Source organism: Gorilla gorilla, chromosome 10 (assembly GCF_029281585.2).
Source record: "Gorilla gorilla gorilla isolate KB3781 chromosome 10, NHGRI_mGorGor1-v2.1_pri, whole genome shotgun sequence".
Taxonomy (NCBI): domain Eukaryota; kingdom Metazoa; phylum Chordata; class Mammalia; order Primates; family Hominidae; genus Gorilla; species Gorilla gorilla.
In genome coordinates, this window is record NC_073234.2 from 112002192 (window position 1) to 112027343 (window position 25152).

Below are 25152 nucleotides of genomic sequence, written 5' to 3' on the forward strand. Positions count from 1 at the left end.
ATTCTCAACTGGGGTACGTTACAGAATGTTTTACAATATCATGATCTTGTAATAAAATTATCCCCAAATCAGTAATTGATGTGTCACCTGATATCATAAAAAGGTTTGAAAAGCCTGAGTCTCTTTAGAACTCTTAAATAATTCATATCCTGTCTCTGTTTTTCAGAAATTTTCTGACTCTGTGGATCTGGATAATCTCATTAGGTGTCTGTTTTATTTCTAATCAGTTAAGATGGACCAATTTATTCCCACAAATGAGGGACAAACCTTTGATAATAACTCATTAGCTTTCCAAGTGAGATGACTGGCTTTTTTTTTTTTAAATTATGGGGATTCATTTTTCCATTTTCTTGTCTTGGTTATTTGACCTCTGGAAGTCCATTTTGGCTTTTTATATATTATTCCATAGGATTATATTAAAGGATTGCACCTAGGATCCATACTGGATGTCCTTGATCTTCTACTTCTAGTCAAATATAGTATTCATTATGTGGCTTATGTCATTGCTCTTAGTCCACTAACAGAACATTCAGTGTCTTTGTAGATGTAATTTCTCATAGAAAGAGGCAGAAATGCTCCTCCATCCAAGTGTTGGCGGTTTCGAGGATGCTGTTGTTTTCTGTACAGCATCCCTTTCCCCTTCCAAACTCATCTTTTGAGAATTTCTTTTTCTGTATCAGATGTAATCAGGTGGGACTGGTCCTCAAGAGGAAAACTAGTGATGCCAGCTGGGCCAGTTGACTGCTCCTTCCAGTCTTGAGTAGAGGGATACAAAGACTAAAAGACCTTAGTTTTGTACACCCTAATGTAGAAAATTATTGCTTAGGAAAATAAGTTTGTCTTCTCTAAGGAAATGTTGGCAATTCATTCATCCTCACAGCTGTATTCTGATTACACCATTATAACTGTGTTTCGTAGACCCTCCTTCCTCTCTGGGGCTACTTTTGTCCAAGCCAGGTTTTCCAGTTGTTTCTCTTGCAAAGAAACCCAGTTGTTTCATCTAGTTTTCTTCTAGTACTATTTGTAGGAACCTAAACAAATCTGTAGTTCAGATCATTTCAACAATTCCAAATTCCACTCTAAGCAAAGGAGCATTATGATTTAGCAGGTTATTGTTTATAATCAACACAGAATCTAATTTATGGTACCATTTTGGACCAGAACTAACGAAGAAATTCAGGGGTATTAGCAGTTCTAATAACCCCTGGCTTTAATACTTCCTGAATTTATTTCTTGATATCCCCTAAATACCAGTCTATTGACTATATTAGCAGTAGTTGGATTTAATTGTTTTTCCTATTTTGTAGCATTTCAAGTCAAATCAATTCTATCTGATTTTTTTAGGGGGGAAGAATATACATAGGCTTTTAAAAATTTATTTTTATTTTTATTTATTTATGAGACAGGGTCTTGCTCTGTCAGCCTGGCTGCAGTGCAGTGGTGTGTATGGCTCACTGCAGCCTCGACCTCCTGGGTTCAGCCATTCTGCTACCTCAGCCTCCTGAGTAGCTAGAACCACAGACCCATGCTACCATGCCTGGCTGTTTGTATTTTTTTGTAAAGATGCGGTTTTGTCATGTTGCCCAGCATGGTCTCGAAATCCTGGGTTCAAGCGGTCCGCTTTCCTCAGTCTCCCAAAGTGCTGGGACTACAGGCATGAGCCACTGTGCCCAGCCTCAGCTCTTTGTAATTGTGTGCTCAAGTCTTTTTTTCTTTTCTTTTCTTTTTTTTTTTTAAATCAACGAGCCAACTTCTAATTCTGACCCCTCCTCTTATGAGGCCATGTTTTGACTCCCAGGCTTCAAACTGCTAACATAATATTTAGCATATCTACATTTTGGATTTTTTTCTCTTTTAAGTGATTTAAGGGTATTGCATAGGAAACTTAATCCAGGTTGCCTTTCCAAACTTCTTTTAACTTAGTTTTTTATTAAGACAAGATAGCATAGTGGTTAGGAGTATAAGGATCTTGGATTAGAGTTCTGGTTCTACCAGTGATTAGCTGTATGACCTGTCAAGTTATTTATGCTCTCTTAAGATTCAATTTCTTCATCTGTGAAACAGGGATTCTTGGGAAGATTCAATGTAATGATGCATATAAAATGCTTAGTGTTTGGAACAGAGTAAGCAGTCAATAAATGTTAGCCATTATTATTATTATTACTCTGCTTTTCATTCAGTTTTGTCATATCAGAACTATTATTATTTCTCTTTCACTTTAAGTACTCTGAGACATTCTGTTTGAACTACTTTTTGGTGCTTTATATATATTTTCCTCCATCAGACTACACATTTCTTTCTGTATTTTCTCTTAGATTTATCTTATTACTTGTATATTTTATTCTAAGCAACATTCCTTCTCAGGATTCTTGGATATGACTTAATCTACTTTTCATCTTTTTCTGCAATGTACATTATAATGTTGAGAACCCAGAATATACCTCAGGGAGGTCTACCAGATACGTAGGAAATATGGTACTTTATCATTCCAGTCATGTGATAGTTGATTACATATGTTTTAGTCACACCCTCAAGATTCCATTGCATCTTTCCATTAGTGTTTTGCTGCACTGTGGATGTCAAGCCTGTGTCAAATGTATTTAACATCAATCTGTCCTTATAAGCATTGAGTAACTTCTGAAGAGAGGCAGGTTTCATTTTCTCTAAGGGAAACTATACGCAGAGAAATTTACATTCAGACAAAAATACTTTGGACTTCAATACTGTGGTTTTGGTGGCACACTGCAGTGGAAACCACCATTGAAAGAACACCTTAGAGCTTATTTTTATTGTGAGTTGGTGGGCAAGTCCCTTTCCATCGAGATTCCTTGGCTGAGTCCCCGTGATAGGTAAAGGCTTATTTCTTTTTTCAAAGTTACTGAACCTTTCTAATTTGCTAGGCACTGTGGTAGATAGTACAAGATGTGAGGATATAGTTATTTTTCATTATTGATACGTCATGGAAAGTCTACTTCTTGACCTGTGATTAGAGAATGGTTTGTCTAGGTTTTGCAATTGTAGTAGGTTGGTGTTCTAGAGCACTGCTATTATAGACAACATTCAGGTCCATATTGATAACACTTTCTCATGACTAAGTAGTGTTGGTTTCATGGGAATTTTTCCTTCTTGATTTTTTTTTTGGGATTTTCTGATGTTACTTCCCTTTTTCTAGTTGAAGAACCCCTTTAAAAAGCCCCAGGCACTTTCTCATAAACAAAATCTTATTAGCAGCTCAATGAATTGGCTGCCTTAAATTAGGATTCTAGTTTTTAACTAGCATTAGGGTTTGCCCTGAATTCTGTTATGGAATTTATCTGATTTGCCTAAATCAAGGGCTTTGTTATAAACTTTTCTTTTGTCACCATTCACTTAAAACTTTAGTACTTCTGTTAACCTATTTCAAATTGGGCCATGGGATCTGAGTTAGGGGTCTAAAGTTAAAATTGATCAAGAGCCAATCAGAACATTTTAAATATGCCATCTTAAAAGACACTGTAATAAAGATTACCCTTTTCTTTCATAATTTTGTGTGTCTTATATTCCAAACACATTGATTGAACTTAAAGAGATAAACAAAGCACTGTCCTTCCTGCCAAGACCAGTGTTTAGAGGGTGTGGACAGTCAAGTACAGAGGTAACATATTATGTAATACCTGCTAAAATAAAGATACTATGTAATGAAGGAAATGGCTTATTTAAATACATGGGCTATCTTGGAAGATGTCAGAGGAGGTGATATTTGTGTGGATCTTAAAGCAGAGAAGAGGACGTGAGATGTTCCAGAAAGAATGAAATCCGTGGGCAATTCTGAGGCGTGAAATAACAGCATTTTAGGGAATGAGTGATTTTTTTTTTTTATGGTTTCAGAGGTTAGGTTGAACAGAGAGGTAGGTATGAGAGAGGGAAAGAGTAGAAAGGGGGATAAGGCTAGAAAATGTCATGATCAGAATGAAAAGGGCTTTGGAAAAGTTTGCACTTTATCTGGCAAGTATTAGAGGAGCCATTGAAGGACTAGAAGACTGGAGGTTGAAGAGACTAGAAAGAGACTGGGAGAAAGGCAGGAGGGAAAAGGAGATTTACTCACCTGAATCTGTGGTTCCCAGTTCTTGCTGTAGTTTGGAATTATCCTTGGTGTTTGTAAATAATGCAGATGTTCAAGCTCCAGTCCTGGAGATTTCTATTTTGGGGTAGAAATGGACCCTTCTGATTTTTAAATAAACTCCATAGATGATACTGATCAACAGCCCAGTTGAGAAATGTCTATGTTATAGCCATGGCAGAACACAGAAAGTTTTTTTTTACCTCAGTTGGATTCATTGATGTGCAGAAAGAAGATGCAAGAATTAAGTCAGAAGGTGCTAGTGTTCAGTTGGTTCACTGAATCAGGAACTACCAAGGCAAATTTTGAGATCAAATTTGGAGCCCAGAGAGGCTGGCTGGTCAGTGGAGATGGGGGTCAAAGGCAGTCTGCTTGAATATAAGGGCCAGTGGGCCAGTGCCGCTGGTATATTTTACAGGCTGCAAACATAATCCCGAGGAAGGATATGTCTCCAAATTTCCAAGGGAAGTGGGGGCATTGGTCTCCTTTCCTTGTGTTGCATAATTTTTCCTTAGGCTGATTTTGTCTGTTCTTATGTAACCTGAAATATCTTGGTCTCTACAGCCTGTGATGCGAATGAAGACACATTAATGTTTAATGTTCAAAATATAATAGCGTTTTATCTCCTTTTTGTTCAGGTAGGACTTTCTTCCCTCAAAGTTTTTCCACAGCTACCTGGGGAAATCCACTTATCTTTTCTGTCTCTGGCCTCTTCCTCATCAAGGCTCTCACCTTTTGGTGCCCTTCAAGGGAGTCCTGTTCTGTGGTACATTCGTCCCCTCAGGGAGCCAAAGCTGCTCTGTTGTCTGTGGAAGAGGGTGAAGAGGGAATGAGCCTCTGCCCAGCCCTGTGCTGATTGTGTGCTCTGGGCCTCACTGGCTCTTTTACGGCCTTTTATGACATTGCTCCCTCACCATCTAGCCCTGACCCTTTTGTCCATCCATTTGTTATAATTTTTAAAAATTAGTTTGGTTGAATGAGTGAAAAAGTGGAGGCAATGGAGGAGACAGATGTCATCCTATCTCCTTGATTCATTCATTCAGTGATTCAAACAGTTACACTGATACATCATGTGTGTATATAAATTAGCTTTTAGGTCTAAATACCTTGGAAGGACTGGTATGCAGGCTCTAGAAACATGGTTACCATGTAACACTTCCCTTCCCATAGGAAGGAATGATTGTCTTTGCAGATGCCTAAGATTCTTGACCTGCATATGCAGAAACATTTCTCAAGGCATCCTGGCACCGAACAAGTGGAATTAAAAAACTATTCATCATCATGGATACATTTTAATCACGATTAATGATTTTAGATCTTAACGTCAACCATTTCCAATAAAAAAGAAAAATGAGAAGTTAATTCTGATCTCAATTTCGACCAGGTTTCATTATTTTAGAAAAAATATATGATGTTATAGTTTTATAATCTCTGCTCCTACAGGGAGCTGGTTTCCTCACTCAGCTTTAAATATGACTCCAACGCGTACTCAGATCCTATCTCCAGTTTTTTACCTTCCCATTTGAGCTTGAGGCTCAGGTTTCCAAATGGAAACTTCAACCTCAACATGTCTTCTGTAGGAGAAACAGCACAGGTTTTTTTCTGTCAGAATGAAATACATTTGAAATTTGGTAGACAGACATATTGTCTTTTCATTTCCAGGATCTCTTCTCTTATGTTTGTTGAATTAACTAGAACTTCCAGAATAAAATGGAATAGTGGCATTCTTTGTGGCTTTTATTGATAATTCTATTAGTGCTTCACTCTTAGCACTAAGAGTGCTATTTTGTGCTAGTAATATTTTGGTTATTGGCTAAAATTAATATTTTTAAATAATGCTAAAAAGAGCTTTTCTAATTTATTGACTTAAAAAAATCTGTAATGAATGTTAAAAAATGTTTGAAATGTCTTTTTGGCCATTGACTGCTATGATCATGTTTTTTCTCATTTAATTTATGGATATATTAAATTATATTTATATACTTCCTAATGTTAAACTGTCCTTGCATTCCTGGGAAAAAGACAATATTATTACGGTTCATTATTTTGTTAGTATATTGTTAGAGTAAATGTATTAGTATTTTATGTATTTTATTTAAGGTGTCTGCATTTGTATTTGTGAAATGACTGGTCTGTGTTTTTATGTGTAGTCGTTTTTCAGACAGTTATCAAAGTTAAAATAGTTTTATAACATTATTTGAGAGGATATCTGTTTCTCTCTGTATTTGGAAACATTTAAAATGGCATAGGAATGATCAGTTCTTTGAGATTTAAAATATTTTGTTTATGAACTCATTTGAGCCTGACGCTTTTATATGAAACAATTTTTGGATAACATTTCCAGTTTCTTTGAACATTATTATTTCTGTGTTTAGGTTCCTGCTTTTTGAGTCAGTTTGCTGATTTTGTATTTTCATCCCTAATGACTAATGACGTTGAACATCTTTTCATGTGCTTATTGGCTATTTGTGTCTCTTCTGGAGAAATGTGTATTCACATTCTTTGCCCATATTTAAAAGGAGTTATTTTCCTTTTTATTATTGAGTTATAAAAATTCTCAGTTATAACAGTGCATATAAGTGCTGAATACAAGTCTTTTATCAGATACATGATTTGAAAACATTTTCTTCCATTCTGTAGGCTGTCTTTTCACTTTCTTAATGGTATCCTTAGAAACACAAATGCTTTTGATTTTGATGAAGTCCACCTTATCTACTTTTTCCTTTGTCAGTGTGCTTTCGGTGTTCCAGAACACTTTAAGTGAAAGAGTAATAATAATAGTTCTGATATGGCAAAACAGAATGTTCCAGAGTGCTTAAAATGAAAGAAAGAGGAGGAGGAGGAGTAATCATAATCAGAATCATAATCAATGTCTAACATTTATTGACTGCTTACTCTGTTCCAAACACTAAGCATTTTAAATGCATCATTGCATTGAATCTTCCAAATGCCATTGTGTAACTCAAGGTCACAAAGATTTGGTCATATATTTTCTTCTAAGAGTTTTATAATCTTAGCTCTTACATCTGAATGTCTATTTCATTTTAAGTTAATATTTGCCTATGGTGTGAAGTAGGAGTTGAACTTTATTCTTTTGCATGTAATGTCCAATTGTCCTAGCACCATTTGTAGAAAAGACTATTCTTTCTTTATCAACACTTTAATTTTAATCTTTACATGGGTTTTTACTTAGAGCTCAGAGAGTCTTTGCCTTTTAATTTAAAAGGAATTGTAACCCATTTACATGCATTATTATTATTGCTTATGTATTTAGCCCTACTTTTGAAATGTTATTTAGGTCTGATTTTTATATTTCTCTTTTGTTTTATGTGTTATCTCTCTGCATATAACCTTTTTAAAAAGTGGTTGCCTTTCCATCAGCTTCACAGAATATGGTTTTTCTATTTTATTTCTTCTTGCTGATAAAAAGAAACTCTCAATAATATTTATTTCATAAACCACATATACCAATATTCTTATTATTTGAGAGTCACACTTCAGCTGAATTAGGGTAGCTGTGTAATTCATCAGCATAAATGCAGATGATTGTGGTATGAACCTTTTAGGGAAAATGAAATATGGTAGATATTCAAAAGGTTCAATTTAAAAATGTAATACCTCATATTCATGTATGATAATAATGATAAACATATAAGATACACAAATATAATGCCATTGGTGATCATGATTAATCTTATTTAGTAGGCATCTTTTACTTTTGCAAAATCGTTAAATAGTTGAAATATATATGTATATATTTGAGCCTCTGAGGCTTGAAAAACTGCATATAAAAATATAACATTGTTTAACATCACTAGAATTCTATAAACGTAAATAGAGTTTAAGCTCTTGACATATATTTTTCTATTTTCATATTTCATTATAGGAAGCATATTCCTTAATTCAGGGGATTGAAGCTGAACAAAATGCCCTATATTCCTATCAGAAATATTTGGAAAGTTCAAAAAGAAAGAAAAGCAGAGTCCCCCCTCCACCTATCCTGCTGTCTCGAACTCATTGTTCTGTGACACTCAAACCTGCTCCATTTACTTCAGAGGTTAAGGTATGGTGTCCAGTAAAATTTTTGCCTCATGCAAAGCAACATAAGTACTTTTATAACTACCATGATTCATACTTTGATTGCTTTTAGGAACTGGATAGTCTTATTCATAAGCACTGAACACTGGATTAATATTCCAATGTCTTATCTATACTCAGTTTCTCCATGACTTGTTGCCACTTATGCTGTTATATTTATGTTATGCTCTGTATTGCATTGCTATACCCAAATATATTGTTAGGAGAAACAGTAGAGAAGCACCTCCTTGTAAGTATCCTTGTCACCATGACACAGCATATGCTGACATCCTCGTGTGCTCAAGATGGAAGTCTCACTTGAAGTGGAATCAGACATTTGAAGAGGGTAGAAGTTACTTCAGAGTCAGTGATGGTATGAGGCAGCAGAGTGTGTAAAATTTAGGGGTGATGAGTCTAGAGGTTCTGCCCAAAGTCCTTCCAAGTAACTGTAGATTCTTTCAACACAAGCAAAGGACAATTCCAACCGTATTATACACCATACATCTTTGTGTATTTATTGGAAGGTGAGCTTTTTCTCCCATCCCTGATGCCTCAGAACTTGGCCTATATGTGACTAAAACTTGAGATTCAGTTTCTTCACAAGAATTTGGTTCTACCTAATTTATATTTTACAAACTACACTTTCCTCTTTGGGATGATCAACAACATGCTCTTTGATGTTACATAAAAATAAAGTTTTATCTTTGTATCTTTGATTCTCTTTAGGATGTTCTGCTTGAAGTTATGTCAACTTGGTATAGTAGAGAGAACACAGGCTTTGGAGTCAGACAGATTTAGGTTTATAATTCTAGCTCCAACCTTTCCTGGAAGTCTGACCTTAAGAAAGCTAAATACATTTCCTGAGTTTTTTTTTTTCATTTGGAAAGTGTGTTTATTGTGAAAATTAAATGAGATAATGTATAATATTCTTGGCATATTAGCTGATATCTTTCCACTTCTTGTATTAAATGTTAAGTAGTAAAGCTTACTCAAAACAAGTAATGGGCTAAGCGCGATGGCTCAAGCCTGTAATCCCAGTACTTTGGGAGGCTGAGGCAGGCAGATTACCTGAGGTCAGGGGTTCGAGACCATCCTGGCCAACATGGTAAAACCCTGTCTTTACTAAAAATACAAAAAATTAGCTGGGCGTTGTGGCAGGCACCTGTAATCCCAGCTACTCAGGAGGCTGAGGCAGGAGAATCGCTTGAACCTGGGAGGTGGAGGTTGCAGTGAGCCGAGATCACGCCATGACATTCCAGCCTGGGAGACAGAGCGAAATACTATCTAAAAAAACAAAAAATAATGAAACGATAGACTGTGATTACATTATTTGGTGATATTTTTTGTGGATTCTGCCCAATGAGCATTTATTGAGTGCCTGTAATCTGTCAAGCTCTGTGCGAGGTAATTGAGGTATAAAGATAAATATGGATTAAATGTGCTTGCATACTTTGAGCAGCTTCAGGAATGGCAAATGGACATCAGTGAGAACTGATGACAACCTTCATAGTGCTTTATAATTGTGAGAGGAGGGGAATAGAAGTGACATTCATCTTATACCTAACTGTGCTATGACAGATGCATTACTGCTGTTGATACTGGTTTTAAAGTTAAACTTTGGATTTTTGGAATCTGTTTAAGAATAGAGCTTCACTGATTTTGGAAAATTAGTACAGAACTAAGACCACGTGCTTTACTAAGAGTTTTTGTTTGCTTTTGTTCAAATATTTGGGTTTCTTTAACCAAAATCTTATTCTTTATGTACTTTAATTTAATGATTAGTTTATTTCATTTCATAATTCTTGGAAATAGGAAGATATAAGAGTCTTATATTTGGCCTATAGTTTTAGGACTCATCAATGAGGACATTATGGGAAGTTTATGTGTATTATGTTCATTTAGAGAGTTCCAGGAAATTATCACCATCTGTTACCTTCTCATCAGCACTAGATGGTGCTATGGGCTTAAATAAGTTTTCTGGGTTGAGGCTTCAGCCATCTTTTGTTTTCTCAAAATCTCTTGTTGAGGCATTCATTTCATTAAAATCTACTTTTGTAGTTGAAAATGCTAATGTTATTTATATTACATATAAACTGTTCTAAAGTTAGTACTGATTTGTTCATGATGTCTCTACCCTTATGTAGATTCTAATTACACATTGTTTCTTAGAGTTACATAAACTGATATGTCTTCATCTGTGGAACAAAATAAAAATATAAAGCCTGCTTGTAAAAATGCTTTTAGAGAGAATTTTACCCTCCAAATTCTGGTTTATATAATAGAACTTGGAGCAATAGTGATATAAATCATGGAAGATAGTCTTTCTGCCTTTTTTCTTCTTTGAAAAATAGTATCTTTTTGCATGGGAAATCAAAGGAAGTTAGTTTTGCATTTTTTTTTTTTTTCTGAGATTCATCTGATTTTTTTTTTTCTACCCTACTCTCCAGCTTCAGGTTCCTTCTGTGTTCTCTTTGTCCTGTTCTGCCTTTGACTAGTGCTTTTTAATCAGTTGTGCATATCACAGTCACCTGAGAAATGTTCTTTGGAAAGACAAAGATGCGGAAACTTGCATCAGAAATTCTAATTCATTGAAGCTAGACAGGCTTGGGTATCTGTAATTTACAAAAATGGTTGATTCTATACAAATTTGTATTTTAAAGAAGTAATTCTGGAGCACAGTCAGTGTTGAGAACCACTTGTGTCAATTGGACATCGTTAGTATTTTTCTGTTGACCTGGAGGAAGGAGTAGCAGGCACAAGCTGTAAGAGGTAGTTGTATTTAGAGACAATTGTATTTTTTTTAGAGGCAATTGTATTTTTCCTTCTTTCTAGCTTGCCTTGTAGTTTAGGAGTTGCCTCTGGGAAGAAGGTAATGACACAGCCATGACCCCTATAACCCTCAGCAGTATGGCTTGTTCATAATACTACCCCGTCAGGTGTCACCTAGCTCCCTTTTTCTCTGTAGGGAGAATAGTTCATTCCAATAATGAATCTTCATTATCTTGACACCTCGGCGAAAGGATCATTGTTTAACTATTTAATCAAGGTTAAATTTTGTTGTTTCTGTGGGATTTATATTTTATGTTTGATTTATGTCTAATGTTTATATTTAAAATATAAAATTAAACTAAATATAAAAATTATCAAAGTAATATCATGTTTCAGAAAATGTATAAATTGGAGAAAAAAATTGGCCCGTTATTTACGTATCATCTTACCATTTTATCATCCAAATCCTACTGCTGTTCTTATTTAGGGGTGTTTTCTTCTAGGCTTTTTCATATGTATTTTTATATTTTATTTAAAATAATATATTTTAGTATCTTGCTTCTCTTTCCACTTGCTTTTTTTTGTCATACATTATCATGTAAAATATGAAAATCATTTGAGTGTTAATCTTTTTTTTTTACATCAAGACAAAGTCATTTTAGGAGTCAACCCCTGCCACTATCTGTCTGATCTTGGGCAAAGTTATTTAACATCTCTGCATCTCCATTTCCTGTGAAGCAAAATGATAATAGTAATCCCATCTCATAGAGTTGTGCATATTAGAAAATATCTGTAAATTTCCTAACAGTACTTAGCAGTAGGAACTGTTCAATTAATGGTGGTTAAAATAATTAATAATGAATAATATCTTAGTCTTAATTGCCTCAGTAAACTAGCTAAGGTTACTTTTACTCTTTAAAGATTAAACCTAAGTATATTTGTAAACTTGGATTTCATGTTTTAAAACTTGAATCATTACATTTTTATTTAGAAAAGTATTTTTTTTGTTACATTGATATTAAAGAATGCCTTTTAAACAGGCTCATTTTTCTCCTCGGCAGGTCTCCTGGTACTGCATTTTGGGTTGCAAAGCAGAAGGAAGTTATGGAAAAGTACGGCTAAACAATAATCATCTCCCAAATTCAGGAGAAGCGGTACGTCAAATTAAACATCAGGAAATCTTACTGAAGCCTTTAATGATAATTAAATTTTTAAATGAAGTCATTGTTTTGGTGAGTCTCTCTAATTTCCACTTGAATCATAACTAAAATCCAACAGTGAAAGAAAGGTTTTTTTTTAAATATAAGGTTTACTTAATTGTATTTTAAAAGTCATGTTATTTTAATTTTTCATATATAACTTGAAATATATTTTTCTTAATAGATACCAGCTGATGGTAAAAGCGTTTTTGAAGTGAAAGGTTTAGAAACCAATGAAAAGTATGTATTTGCAGTTGCTGCCTATTCTAACAACGGAAAGCTTGTCGGTGGTGCTGTTGGGGAGACAACTAAACCAATCCTGGTTTATCCCCCTCTTTCTACTATTACTGCTCGGATGTTCCTGACACAGGTAGAAGAGATTTCTGCTAATTTTTTCCACTATGTTTTTTTTTCCATTAAGCAGTTACGAAGTAATTTCTGATGGAAATAAAAATCACAGCAGATATTCTAAAGCTCCTATAACACATATTTTCCATTACTACAGTTTTGTCTCATAAAATATGAATCATTCCTTCTTTTATTAGTAAATTTGCTTTTTGACAATAACATTTTTTCCCCTGGATTACAAATGTAACACATATATATTAATTTTAGAAATGCTGGAAAACACTGAAATGCATAAAGAAGAAAATAAATGTTATCTGTTATCCTATCATCCAGAGTAGCAGAGTTCTTACCCTGGGGCAATTTTGTCAATGTATAGAGAAATTTTCAGTTGTCACAAACTAGAGTAGTGCTACTGGCATCTAGTGAGTAGAGGCCAGGGAGGCTGATAAACATCCTACAATGTACCGGATAGCCCCCATAGCAAAGAATTATGCAGCATAAAATGTCAGTGGTGTCAAGATTGAGAAACCCTAATCCAGAGATATCCTTTTATTTTTGTGTATCTATCTGCCTATTTATCTATCTAATTAATATATATATACATGCACACATGTGTATATGAATTTATGTACAATATATAATTTAAATCGTAGTATACATATTATTTTACATCCTGATATTTTCACTTAACATATAATTGACATTGCTGTATTCCATTAAGTATTCTTCCAAAACATAATTTTTAATGGTTCCATGGCATTGAATCTTATGGATATATAATAGTTTGTTAGTAATTCTCCATTGCTAAACATCTAGATACTTTCCAGTCTTTTGCTATTATAAACAAAGCTATGATGCCCAACTTTGTATATAAATCTTTACCTACATCCATGATTACTTTCTTAGGGTAAATTTATAAAAGTAAAACTTCTGGATCAGTAGAGGCAGAGAGACCTGAGTTCAAATTCCAGCTCCTCACACTATCACAGCCATGTGATAGTGGACAAGTAATTTTCATCTGTGAAGCAAGAGTAGCAGTAGTAGCTACTTCCCAGAGGTATTATGAGTATTAAATGGAATTATGCCTGTCAAATATTATCATACAGTAGGCATTGAATAAATAGTATTGTTTTTAGTTAGGGATATACTCATGAATTAATGTTTTTTGTCGAAATAGTTGTTGCCTGACTTAAAACATGTCACCAGTGAAGAGGATGCTAGGAAGAGTGACTCATTGACCTAGGTCTCAAGTATCTAATTTTAAGCCTATTCTTGACTGTAGAGCTGATGGCTTTTCTAAATTTTGTCATATTTCTATTCTATTTTCTCTTAATAGTTGATTAGTATTATAAGATAAGATCTTAGTGGCATTATATATCATATTTTTCAAAGAAAATTAAATTGAGAGAATTACTAGGATTTGTCTAGTATTGGTTTAGCGTGTCATACTGGCTCATGGTTTTCTGATGTTTTGGTATCTTTGGAATCTAATATATTCCCTAATTTGCAGTGATGGAGTTATTGTGAGGAACTGAATATTTCATCAAGGCCTAATTTTTCTCCAGGGAGTGGTTTGACTCTTGGGCTTAATTTGGTAGAACTTTCATTGAAAGTTAATAAAACTAAGTCAGAGCTATACTGCTGGGATAATGAGTAGTGTCATGAAGTAATGACCTGTGTTTCTTTACTGACACTATATTTGCAGTTCTGTAGTTTATTTATGATGGTTTATGTGCATTCTGTCTCATAATGTTAAGAGGCTAAAGCAAAGCTTTCTCACTTATTAAACCTCCTTAATTTATAACTTAAGTTTAAGCTTTTAAGTTTCAGCAAGTTAATGTACCTCTATTTTGTAAGTGCAATCTAATTTTCATGAGAGTGGTTAGTTTCTAGTTTCAGGACAGTTCTTTTCTTTAAAACATATTATTATAAATATTTGATAGTAAAGCATGGAGACATTTCACTAAATGCCTGTGATTAACTTGGCTTTTGGGACTTTAGGTTGTACTTTTTACTCAGCATTATTCTGTAAATATTAATAAAATCAAGTGAATCTGTACTAGGCTTTCCCTAAATGTAGAAGGCTATTAGTTTAGTGTATCTGGAAATTTTTTTTGAGGAAACTTTTTGAATTATCTATTTTCTGTGGCTATTTTCTCTTCTTTTTAGACTGTTTCTTTTTATTCCTCCTCGTTAAGTAGAAAATGACTGGAAAATATGATATAAATGTAGAAGAGTAGAAATCTGTGAGCAGGATTCTGATCTTGACCTTGGAGACTGATTTTAGGCAAATTGGTCTCAATTTTCCTATCTGTAAAATGGATGTAAGACAAAATGCCATATTTGAGTGAATTGTTGAACTACCAAATCAAGTAGTGAGTGGGCACAATGGCTTACTGAGATAAGAAAAGGAGGAATATCGTTTATTTAAGAACTACTGTGTACCAAGCATTTAAAATTTATTATTCCACTTATTATAATAACTCCATGAGGTAGTATGATTACTTTTCTTTTACAGTTGAGGGAACAGATTAATTTAATCCTTCCTCTGCCTAACCCACTGTATCCCTAAAAGGGTGTCTCAGGGAGGTTAAGAAATGTACCCAAGGTTGCTCAGGTAGCAGATGTCAAGCCTGACACTTGGACCAGCTCATGCCTTTGGACTGCTCTGTCCAGGTTCCAGGAAGTCACGTATTGGACACCTAACATGTGCCAAGTCTCCTAGAGCCTGCATCTCTCCAATCTATTAAGTGACCCTCTGCTCCTTAGAGAGCTCCTCTTCTCTTTAACCCTCTTCCTTCCCTTTCACTGTCTTTACCTCTTCCTCTATCAATTTTCTTTTTATTCTCTCCCTGTGTTGGTGTTAATCAGCAGGTCTTCATGATCTGTATTGGCAGTAGAGTGTGATGTTGGAACATGAATGCTTTGTCAGCAATCATGATGGTGGCAGGTGAAGGGGAAATGAAGTTCACACGACTCCCACTTTGTATGTGAATTCATTAAAACCCATTATTAATCAAAACCCCTTTTATTAATAATGGTTTGTCTTTTGTCTATTTTATTTTTTATTCAAATAAAAAAAAATAGGCCCAGTGTAGTGGCTCACGCCTGTAATCCCAGCACTTCGGGAGGCTGAGGGAGGCAGATTGCTTGAGGTCAGGAGTTCAAGACCAGCCTGGGCAACATGGTGAAACCCTGTCTCTATTAAAAATACAAAAATTAGCCAGATGTGGTGGCACGCACCTGTAATCCCAGCTACTTAGGAGGCTGAGGCGGGAGGATTGCTTGGGCCCAGGAGGTGGAGGTTGCAGTGAGCCAAGATTATGCCACTGCATTTCAGCCTGAGTGACAGAGCGAGACCCTGTCTTAAAAACAACAATAACAACAAAAAGAGTTTTAACTCTTCTTTTCCCTCTCATCCTCTAACTGAAGATTACCACTCTTTCCACTCATCTATTATTTATGGATGAATCATTTAGTCAGTGTTTATCTTGTGCCAGGTTATATGCTAGACGTCATCACTTCATCCTTTGAAATATGTTTTTTTTTCATCAATCTCATTACGATGACAGTAATACTTGTTTAGATAATTCTGACTTATAGTTTCAGTTAAAACCCTGATTGCAAGTCATGGAACCAGCTCAGCTTGGGGTAATGCAGCTAGGCCCTGGGAATGCAGCAGAGTCCAAGCAGCTCTAGGTCTCATACTTCTGGTTCACCCTGTGCGTCTGCTTTCTTGTATTTTTCTCTAAACATTAGCTTTCATTACTTCTCCATCTTTGGAGGAAAGGTGGCAGTTCCTGAGTTTTTATATATCCCTCAATTTAAGCTATAAATGGAGATCAGCTGACTGGCCTCTAACTGTGGCTCCAAATTCCTGGGAAAGAGAATGTGATTGGCCCACCCAGTATAATAAAGAGTCTGATCTCTCTCTCTCTTTTTTTATGTTTTTGAAATGGTCTTACTCTGTTGCCCAGGCTGGAATGCCGCTGATCTCATTTTCGATGTTTGACAACTGACTTGTGACTTGTTTTTATTTTTTATTGACTTCTTTTTATTATTTATTTATTTTTCTTTGAGTTGGAGTCTCACTCTGTTGCCCAGGCTGGAGTGCAGTGGTGCGATCTCAGCTTACTGCAACCTCCGCCTCCCGTGTTCAAGCCCTATTCTCCTGCCTCAGCCTCCTGTGTAGCTGGGATTACAGGCGTGTGCCACCATACCTGGCTAATTTTTGTATTTTTAGAAGAGATAGGATTTCATCGTGTTGTTTGAAAACGTTAGGGCTTTTACTCTAGCTGTTCCTTCTGCAAATGCTCTTCCCCCAGAGAGCCATTCCCTCATCTCCTTCAAGTCTCTGCTTAAATCTCACCTTCCTTGATCACCCTATTTAATATTGTAATCTACCTTCCATTCCCCCACTTCACAGACCTAAGACTGGTCATGAACTCCTGACCTCAGGTGATCTGCCCACATTGGCCTCCCAAAATGCTGGGATACAGGCATGAGCCACAGCGCCTGGCTGCAACTTGTTTTTAAACCTCACCTTTCTTTTTGCCTTTGGCCCCACATCTGGGCAGGATGATAAGAAGGCCTATGAGCTCTCCTTCTTATTTTGTGGCAGCAGGAAATTTAAACCTTACAGCCAGCATGGACTTTCCCCAGTCCTATCTCTCAACTCCTATGAAGGCCCAACCTGCTTTCTCCCTCTGCTTTGCCCAAGCCAGCCCAGTCATGTGCCTGCCAAGCTTTCCCAAGAAGTCCCTTGTGTAAGCAATATACTTTCTCTCAAATTTTCCTGCTGTATGGAGTGTCGTCAGTCTTAACGTCAGAACCAAACTTTGGATGGGGGCCCATCTTGCTTTGCAGGGGAGTCTCTAACAACCTTGTTATAGTCTAGTACAACTGCTGGGTGTCCTTCTCTGTGGGTAGAGGGATATTATCAGGAAAAGAGGATTTTTAAATTCACTCAACACATTATTTGAGTGCTTACTCTGTGCCAGGCATTGCCCCAGGTTAGTGACTCTAAAACTTGAGTGCACATAGGAATAACTTGGAGTACTGGTTAAGCAGATTGCTGGGTGCCACTGCCAGAGTTTATGATTCACTAGGCCTGAGTTTGGGTCTAGGAATTTGCATTTCTAACAAGTTCCTGGGTGATGCTGAGGCCCAGGGACCATACTTTGAGAACTGCTGTTCTAAGCAACGTGAACAGAATGCCATGGTAGGAGATAGGTAATAAACAATGACCACAGTAAACAAGTAAATTATCTAGTATTTCAGAAGATAATGAATGCTATGGAAAAACCAAGTGGAGTATGTAAAATGAATTGGAAATGTGAAGTAGGGGAATGGAAGGTAGATTACAATATTAAATAGGGTGATCAAGGAAGGTGAGATTTAAGTAGAGACTTGAAGGAGATGAGGGAATGGCTCTCTGGGGGAAGAGCATTTACAGAAGGAACAGCTAGAGCAAAAGCCCTAAGGTTTTCAGAAGCATAGCTGGTATGCTTGGTAAACAGCAGGAGGCTTGTGTGACTGGAGCAGAGGGACCCATGGAGAGTAAAAGGACAGGTCAAAGAGCTAAGACGTGAGTGGGTAGATGGGGAGCAGATCATGAAAAGACTTCCAGGGCATTACAGGGACTTTGGCTTTTGACTTGAGTGAAGTGGACAGTGACTGGACAGTTTGGAGTAGTGGTATGATGTAATGTGACTCCTGTTTTTAAAGGTTCACCGTGGCTGCTACATTGGAGATAGAACGTAAGGGGGTAGAGTGGCAGCACCATCCACTTCTGTAACCCAGTGAGAGGTGAAGGTGGCTTGGCTAGTGTGGTAGTAGCTGATGTGGTGAGAAGTAGTCAGTGTTTGGACATGTTTTGAAGGAGGAGCTAACAAGAGTCCATAAAGAGAAAAATAAAAGATGACCCTAAGGTATTAGCTGACCAATTGAAAGGACAGAGTTGACATCAACTGAGTTGTGGAAGGCTGTGGGTGGTGGAGGTTCGGGGGAGTGGGAGATCAGTTCAGTTCCAGGCATGTTGAGGTAAGGTGTTTAGTGTATATGGAGAGAATTGTTGAGTAGTCAGTTAGATGTATGAATCTGGAGTTTGGGGAAGGGGTCTGGGCAGGAGAGGGATTTGAGAGTGATAAAACTATAGGACTAGGTGGTATCAATAAGAAATGAGGGTAGACAGAAAAGAGGAGCAGTTCACAGAGTGAACCCTGGGGCATACCAATATAAAGAGGTCGAGGAAAAGAAGCAAAAGGAAAACCAAGAGTGGAGTTCTGGAAGCCAAGCGAAGGTCAGGCATCAAAGAGGAGGTATCTACTGTACTTAATTATTTCATTAGTCTTTTAGTGCTTCTTTCTCATTTTCATTCAGCCCCTCTAAAATCTGTTCTGCACATCACTACCAGGACCAGGTTAACCATTTTTGAACATGCTCATGTAATGGCACTCCTCTGTTAAAGAAACCTCACAAAACCTCATGATTTTATAAACCTTAATTTTAATCACGGTATCTTTTCCTGTTTTGCAGTGTTAACTGATGGAACAAAGAACATTATTTTAAAAAGGATACATTTTACAAGAAAAGAACAGTTAATTATAGTTCCACCAACCCTCTTACACATCATCTGTTATTGCTTTCCATGATAAACCTTAATAATTATATATTTTAATTATATGTATTTATATTTCAGTGACCACTTAGTACAGTTGAGTCATTTGATTAATGTAGCCCAGAAAAGTGACTCATTAACCACTCGAAGACTTGGCTTCACTATTTTTACTGACTGTCAGGCTCTGTACAAATTATTCTACTTTTCAATGTTCTGGTTTCCTCATTCACAAATAGGGATGGCAATAGAGCTCACTTCGTAGAACTTTGATGAAGAATAAATACAGCAATGCACATAAAGTGCTTAGTCCAGTACTTGACACCTTTAAATTCTTCCATCTGATTTTCAAGGCCTTCTGAAATCATGTCTCACTTGAACTTGTCCAATCTTATTACCCACTTGTTTCTTTTCATTTTTTTTTTCATCTCAGACCTTGCAGGGATGAAATGTCTACTTTTTTTCTTTTTTCAAACTCTGACCTGCCTCTCCAGTCTCTCTTAAATGTATTTTAGAGTCATTTCCATTACTGGACCTTTTGGAGATTCTGTTTTAACTGTGCCGATCTGAATCTTATCTCTGCCTTAGGGTTCAACTCAAGCCCTGCCTTTTCCTTGAAATCTTCGTGTCTCCTTTTCTAAAGCCTCTGCAATTATTATGTTATTCTTTGTAGTTTTTCTGTGATGTTATGGGTTTTATGCCTTTAACCTAATTCCAGTTTCATAGAGTTTGATACCATCTCTATCTAAACTTTGAAGAGTCTATCTCTACAGTGCCTAACACGGACTAGAAACTTCATAAAAGCTTACTGGTTGGAGATCATGAGTATTCATTGGCAGATTTGAGAGTTCTGGCCCTCTAAGTTATTCCCTGGAGTGGAGAATATTCTAGTAACTTGTCATTCACTTACTTCATTCCATGAATGCATTTATACTTTATACCTTAGCTGTTTCCATAAAGGATTTGAAGCAGTGTAGAACTCATTTGGTGAGATTTTATATTGTTATTTACATATTTAAATGGAGTGCTTTTTAGGAACGTCTTTAAAGAAATATATTCTACCATAAAAAATAGGTAAGTCAGTTTTTTTCTTTTGAACTTCTAGGCTTCACCAGTGAAATTATTTATTTTGCCTAATGTTAAATTTGTTAAACTTAGAACATATAATGTCTTCTTGGAAAGCTTCTCTGTTTTATTCTATGCTCTTTTCAGCTCGTGAACTTTTTGTTGCACAGAAGCTCTGAAAGTATCAGTCAGAACCAGAAAAGAATGAAGTATTTTTCACATATTGGGTTTGGGAAATCTGATTGTTTCTCTTGGAACAGATTGTTCATTATAACAGTATCTATAATAAATGGAGTGCACTGCTGAGATAGATGGAAATGAAATTAATTTGGCTCAGATGTGAGCTTTGTTTTGCTTATGAGGATTTGAAACATCCTTATAGAGTTTCAAATTTCCATGCAATTTAGAAATAAAAGAGATTTCAAAAATGTATCTGTCTCCCTTGCCATTGGCCATTACCTGACTATGGCACTGTAGAACAGAACAGCAAATGTGAATGATTGTGTCTGAAATGAGCGTGTGATAGCACCTTATAAAATGCTGTCATAGATTGTATATTTTAAGAATTATTGTTTAAAACATTCATTCACGAATAAAACTATTACATAAATATGTGCTTTTTGTTATAGGTTGCTTATCAAGTTGGTAACTATGAATTGGCTAAGAAAGTTTTCTCACCAGTTTGGGATTATTTTGTTTCTTCGCCACTTCAGGATGAACAATCTGTTATTTGTTTAAGCAATATAATTACTATTACACAGAGAAGGTAATTAGAAATATTCTTCTAAAATATTAATTTGCTTATTGAAAATATAGATGCTGGATGCAAAGCCTGGAATTATTTTTAATATCATGTTCAGATAGTCCATATACAATCATTTCTAATAACTATTGTAATAAGAGTATGCATTGCAAGGTCTCATGTGCTTGTTAGAAACTTTCTTTCTTTCTTTCTTTCTTTTTTTTAATACTCACTCACTCTGTCACCCAGGCTGGAGTGCAGTGGCATGATCTTGGCTCACAGCAACCTCTGCCTCCTGGGCTGAGGTGATTCTCATGGCTCAGCCTCCCGAGTAGCTGGGATTACAGGTGCGCACCACCACGCCCTGCTAATTTTTGTATTTTTAGTAGAGATGGGGTTTTGCCATGCTGGCCAGACTCATCTCGAACTCCTGGCCTCAAGTGATCTGCCCACCTCAGCCTTCCAAAGTGCTGAGATTACAGGCATAAGCCACCATTCCTGGCCAAGAAACTTTCTTTCTAGAGTCAGCAAAAACACTAGAGGCATAAGGTTGAAGGTTATGAAATAAAAATACCAACTACAAACCAAAGTAATATCAGTTATATCATAAAACACAAATATTCATTGGGAACTTTTATACCAGAGAAAGGTCAAATTGGGGTTAAGGTTATGGTCTGACAGGTTGACTGTTAGGGTAAGAAGGCTTTTCTTTTGCTAGAAGGGGCTCCCAGGATTACACCATTGGCAACTGCAAATAGGCCAGTAGAAGCCATATAAAATTACTATCCTTTGTCTTTACTGCCATTTCCCTTAAAAGAACAAAGTTTTGAAGCAGGCTCAGAAATGAGCATTACTGTAATTTCAGGCGGTCTCAACAAATTCAAAAGCAACAAGAATCTCCCTCACCTGGTTGTTAATGCCTGAAAGTTTTAAAATAAGGAGACAACCCTTCATTCCTCAATAAAAAATAATGAGCTTAAATATGCAAATATTGCTTCAGGCAAGGCGTTGATAATTCCATTCAAATAAACAAATGCAGACTTAGCATTTTCTATGTACAAGGATGCTATGCGCTATGGGGGTATGGGTTTCAGAGGCATTTTAGAGGAGGAAGAGACAGGACTTAGATATTATGCGACTTGTGGGGATAAGAGAGAAAGGAGTGAAAAGTGACTGGGATTTCTAGTGTTAACTGACTGAGAAGTCTGTGACATTTACTAAGGGGATATGAGAGGTAGAACAAGTTCTTAGAGGAAGATGATTAATTTCATTGAGAATATTTTGAGTTTGGTTTTCCAGGAGGATGCCTTTGTGAATATGAGATGCCAGTAGGTTTATTTATCTAGTGCTGACACTCAGGAGAGCATCAAGGCTAGAGATACAGATTTAGAAATTGTCCATTGAGTTCATCATCAAGATCTTGAAAATGAATGGTATCTCCCAGGAAACGACTGTTTAACAGAAAAGACAGAAGGCCGGAATTGAACCCTAGGCATTGCTTAACATTTAGGGAGCAGAATTAGGAGATGGAACCAAGGAAGGATATTGAAAAGAAGCTGTCCAGAAAATGAAAGTCCAAGAAAGTGCATTGCTAGGGAAAGTGAAAGTATCACCAAAGAGGGACTGGCCAGAGATATTAAATATCAGTACCAGGTCAGGCAGAGCAGCTGCTCAATAAAATGCCACAGAGAGGGTTGAGTAGAACACAAATGAAGAAGAGTTGGCAATTAGCAGGCCATTGGTGAATTCAAGAGAGCCACTTTTGTAGCATGATAGGCCAGAAATCATTTTGCAGTTAGCTAAGGAAAAAAAAGAAAATGAAAAATCCTAACAAGCAAAGACCACTCATGTGAAGTTTGGTGGTAAAGAGGAGGAGAGCAGGCAGAAGCTTAGTGGGGAGGCAGGCTGAAGGAAAGAATTGTGGAGTGTGGAGAAAAGGCAGCCAGTAGAGAGGGAGAGACTGAAGAAGAAAATGTAGGTGATGATAACACTATGGTGGTCGAGCCTGGAGGACATAAGAGCTTATGGGGTGGAAAGAACAAAGGATTTAGAAATATTTTTTTTTTGTGGGGAATGTGAACAAGGAGACATCAGGGATAAATGGAATTGTTATTGAGATGCAGTAATGACTCAGTTGATGTAATCGAACATGAATTTGTACTGAAGCCCACTCCTAGTGGCTAAAGGTTCCATTTGATTCATCTTTATACCTAAGGGTCTAGAACAGTGTCTTGTACATAGTAGGCATTCATCAGTTGTTAGTTAGCGTGAATGAAAGAAAGAATGAGTGAGCAAAATCAGTAAGTGATCGTTGTCACAGAGATAGAAAAATTGGACAGTGACATCTAGATTCTGAAAATCTATAGTGATTTTGTTATCTTGATGAAAAATAACTTTATGTATTAGAACCCCCAAAATTGCCACTAATTAATTTTGTGTATCTGTGACATAATATTTCAGTAGTTTAATTTTCTTAGTTGTGAGCTTGTCTGTGCAAGAATAGCTGTTCTAAATACTTTTGTTGCTTTTTTGGGATCTTTGTGTAGATACTGAGAACAAATCAATGTAAAAAGACCAGTTGACCTGCTAAATCAATTTATATTTATACCTGCCATTTACTTCATATTGCAGATTACATTCAGATATTTTGGCAGAGACTTCTTCAATCCTCTTGTACCTTTTTCTTAGAAATATTTTTGTAACAAGTGACATCAAAATTAAAGAAGAAAATCTTTTCTGTGATAATATTAAAGGCAATGAGATTTTCCCATCTCAACAAGTAAGTGAATTAAAGTGACTAAAAACATGTCAGATTCACTGTATTTTTTTCTTGATGTTTTAAGGTCATGTTTTTTGAGTGATTGCATAGCTTGTCTGGTGAATGGACTGAAAGGACATTGTATGATTATGCTACTTTATGTGATATTTCATTTAAGTTTCACAGGCCTGAGTTCGTGTTTTTTTCTCTTCTTTTCAATTTATCTCTTTTCCCCCTGTGTGTAAAAGTATTATATATTTCAGACATTTGAAAATATATAATGTATAAAGTGAAACCCGTTGTAATCTTATTATCTCTAAGAATACAACAATTTTGCTTTCATATAATTTCTCTAATTTAAGAACATATGCCTAGACAAATCTGTTATTATTATTTATGAAAATGGGATTATGATCTACTTGCTATTCTGCAACTTGCCTTTTTAACACTTTTATAATCTATCTTGCACATATTTTCATGCTGTTATATATCAATCTGTCACATTTGTTTCAATTATAATATTGTCTTCATGGAGGCAGGAATGTAACCTATCTCCTATTGATAGATTCTCAGTGTGGTTATGAACATTGCTGTATGTACATCTGCAACTCTATAATGCTCTTGCATTTAGTAATGATCCTACATTTTTTTTTTTTCATTCCTGCTTGAAGTTCACTTTTCTTTCTCTCTTTCCTTCTTTAGGTATGGAGGTTTTAGCTGTCTATGTTTTTTACAGTTGCTATTTCCTACCCATCCATTAACTAATTAATTAATTAACCAAGACATTGTTACATGGGACTATGCCAGTTTCTGGGGATATAAAAGTGGAAAAAATGATTCTTTGCCCAAGACAAGTTCACTGTCCTGTAGAGCCCAAGTACTCACAACCATCTCAACTGTTCCTACTAAATTGCCTTCAGTTTCTTCTTTCAGCATATTCAATCTGAAAACAAAGACAATTTTCAAGTACTTCAATGAATTCCAGAATGCTAGACTACCATTTTAGTAAAAACTGACTACATGGAAATTTCTGGTTACCACTCAGTTTCTTTATACATAATCTTGAATATATATATATATAGAAAAATAATGAAATCTTTCCCCAGGAAAGGAAAAAGAGGAGTAAGAAAGGCTAACTATTCTTTTTAAGTGGCATTTACTCTCAAAACCTTAACTTTACATTTTACTATCATTTAAATTTAAATAGCAGAAGTATAATTAGCAGAAGCATAATAGGAGGTTAGCTTGGTTTACTGAAAATTTACCATTTTCTTTCAAATCAAAAAAGGAAATGAGAACCTGTTAATCAAATGGGGGCAATATTATAGAGATGTTATATATTTTAATTGTTAATATAATTTATATTTTTGAAAACTAGATTTTTTAAACATAAAAATATAGCCAAGTTTTTAGCTTATTGATAAAAATCTGGTTTCTGTTATGGTACTTGTATTGTTTTATGAAAAATTTTGAAGTTTA

At 35.8% G+C, this 25152-nt stretch overlaps 1 protein-coding gene across 1 annotated transcript in view; it reads left to right on the forward strand.

Moving 5' to 3' along the window:
* The window catches only part of CFAP54 (cilia and flagella associated protein 54), a 372948-nt gene that overhangs the window by 84516 nt on the left and 263280 nt on the right, over window positions 1-25152 (forward strand). Inside the window, exons 20-24 of the mRNA XM_055357441.2 lie at window positions 7986-8162; window positions 12007-12099; window positions 12329-12514; window positions 20803-20939; window positions 23547-23694. Coding sequence (XP_055213416.1) covers window positions 7986-8162; window positions 12007-12099; window positions 12329-12514; window positions 20803-20939; window positions 23547-23694 — 741 coding nt within the window. The remainder of the gene's footprint in view (window positions 1-7985; window positions 8163-12006; window positions 12100-12328; window positions 12515-20802; window positions 20940-23546; window positions 23695-25152) is intronic.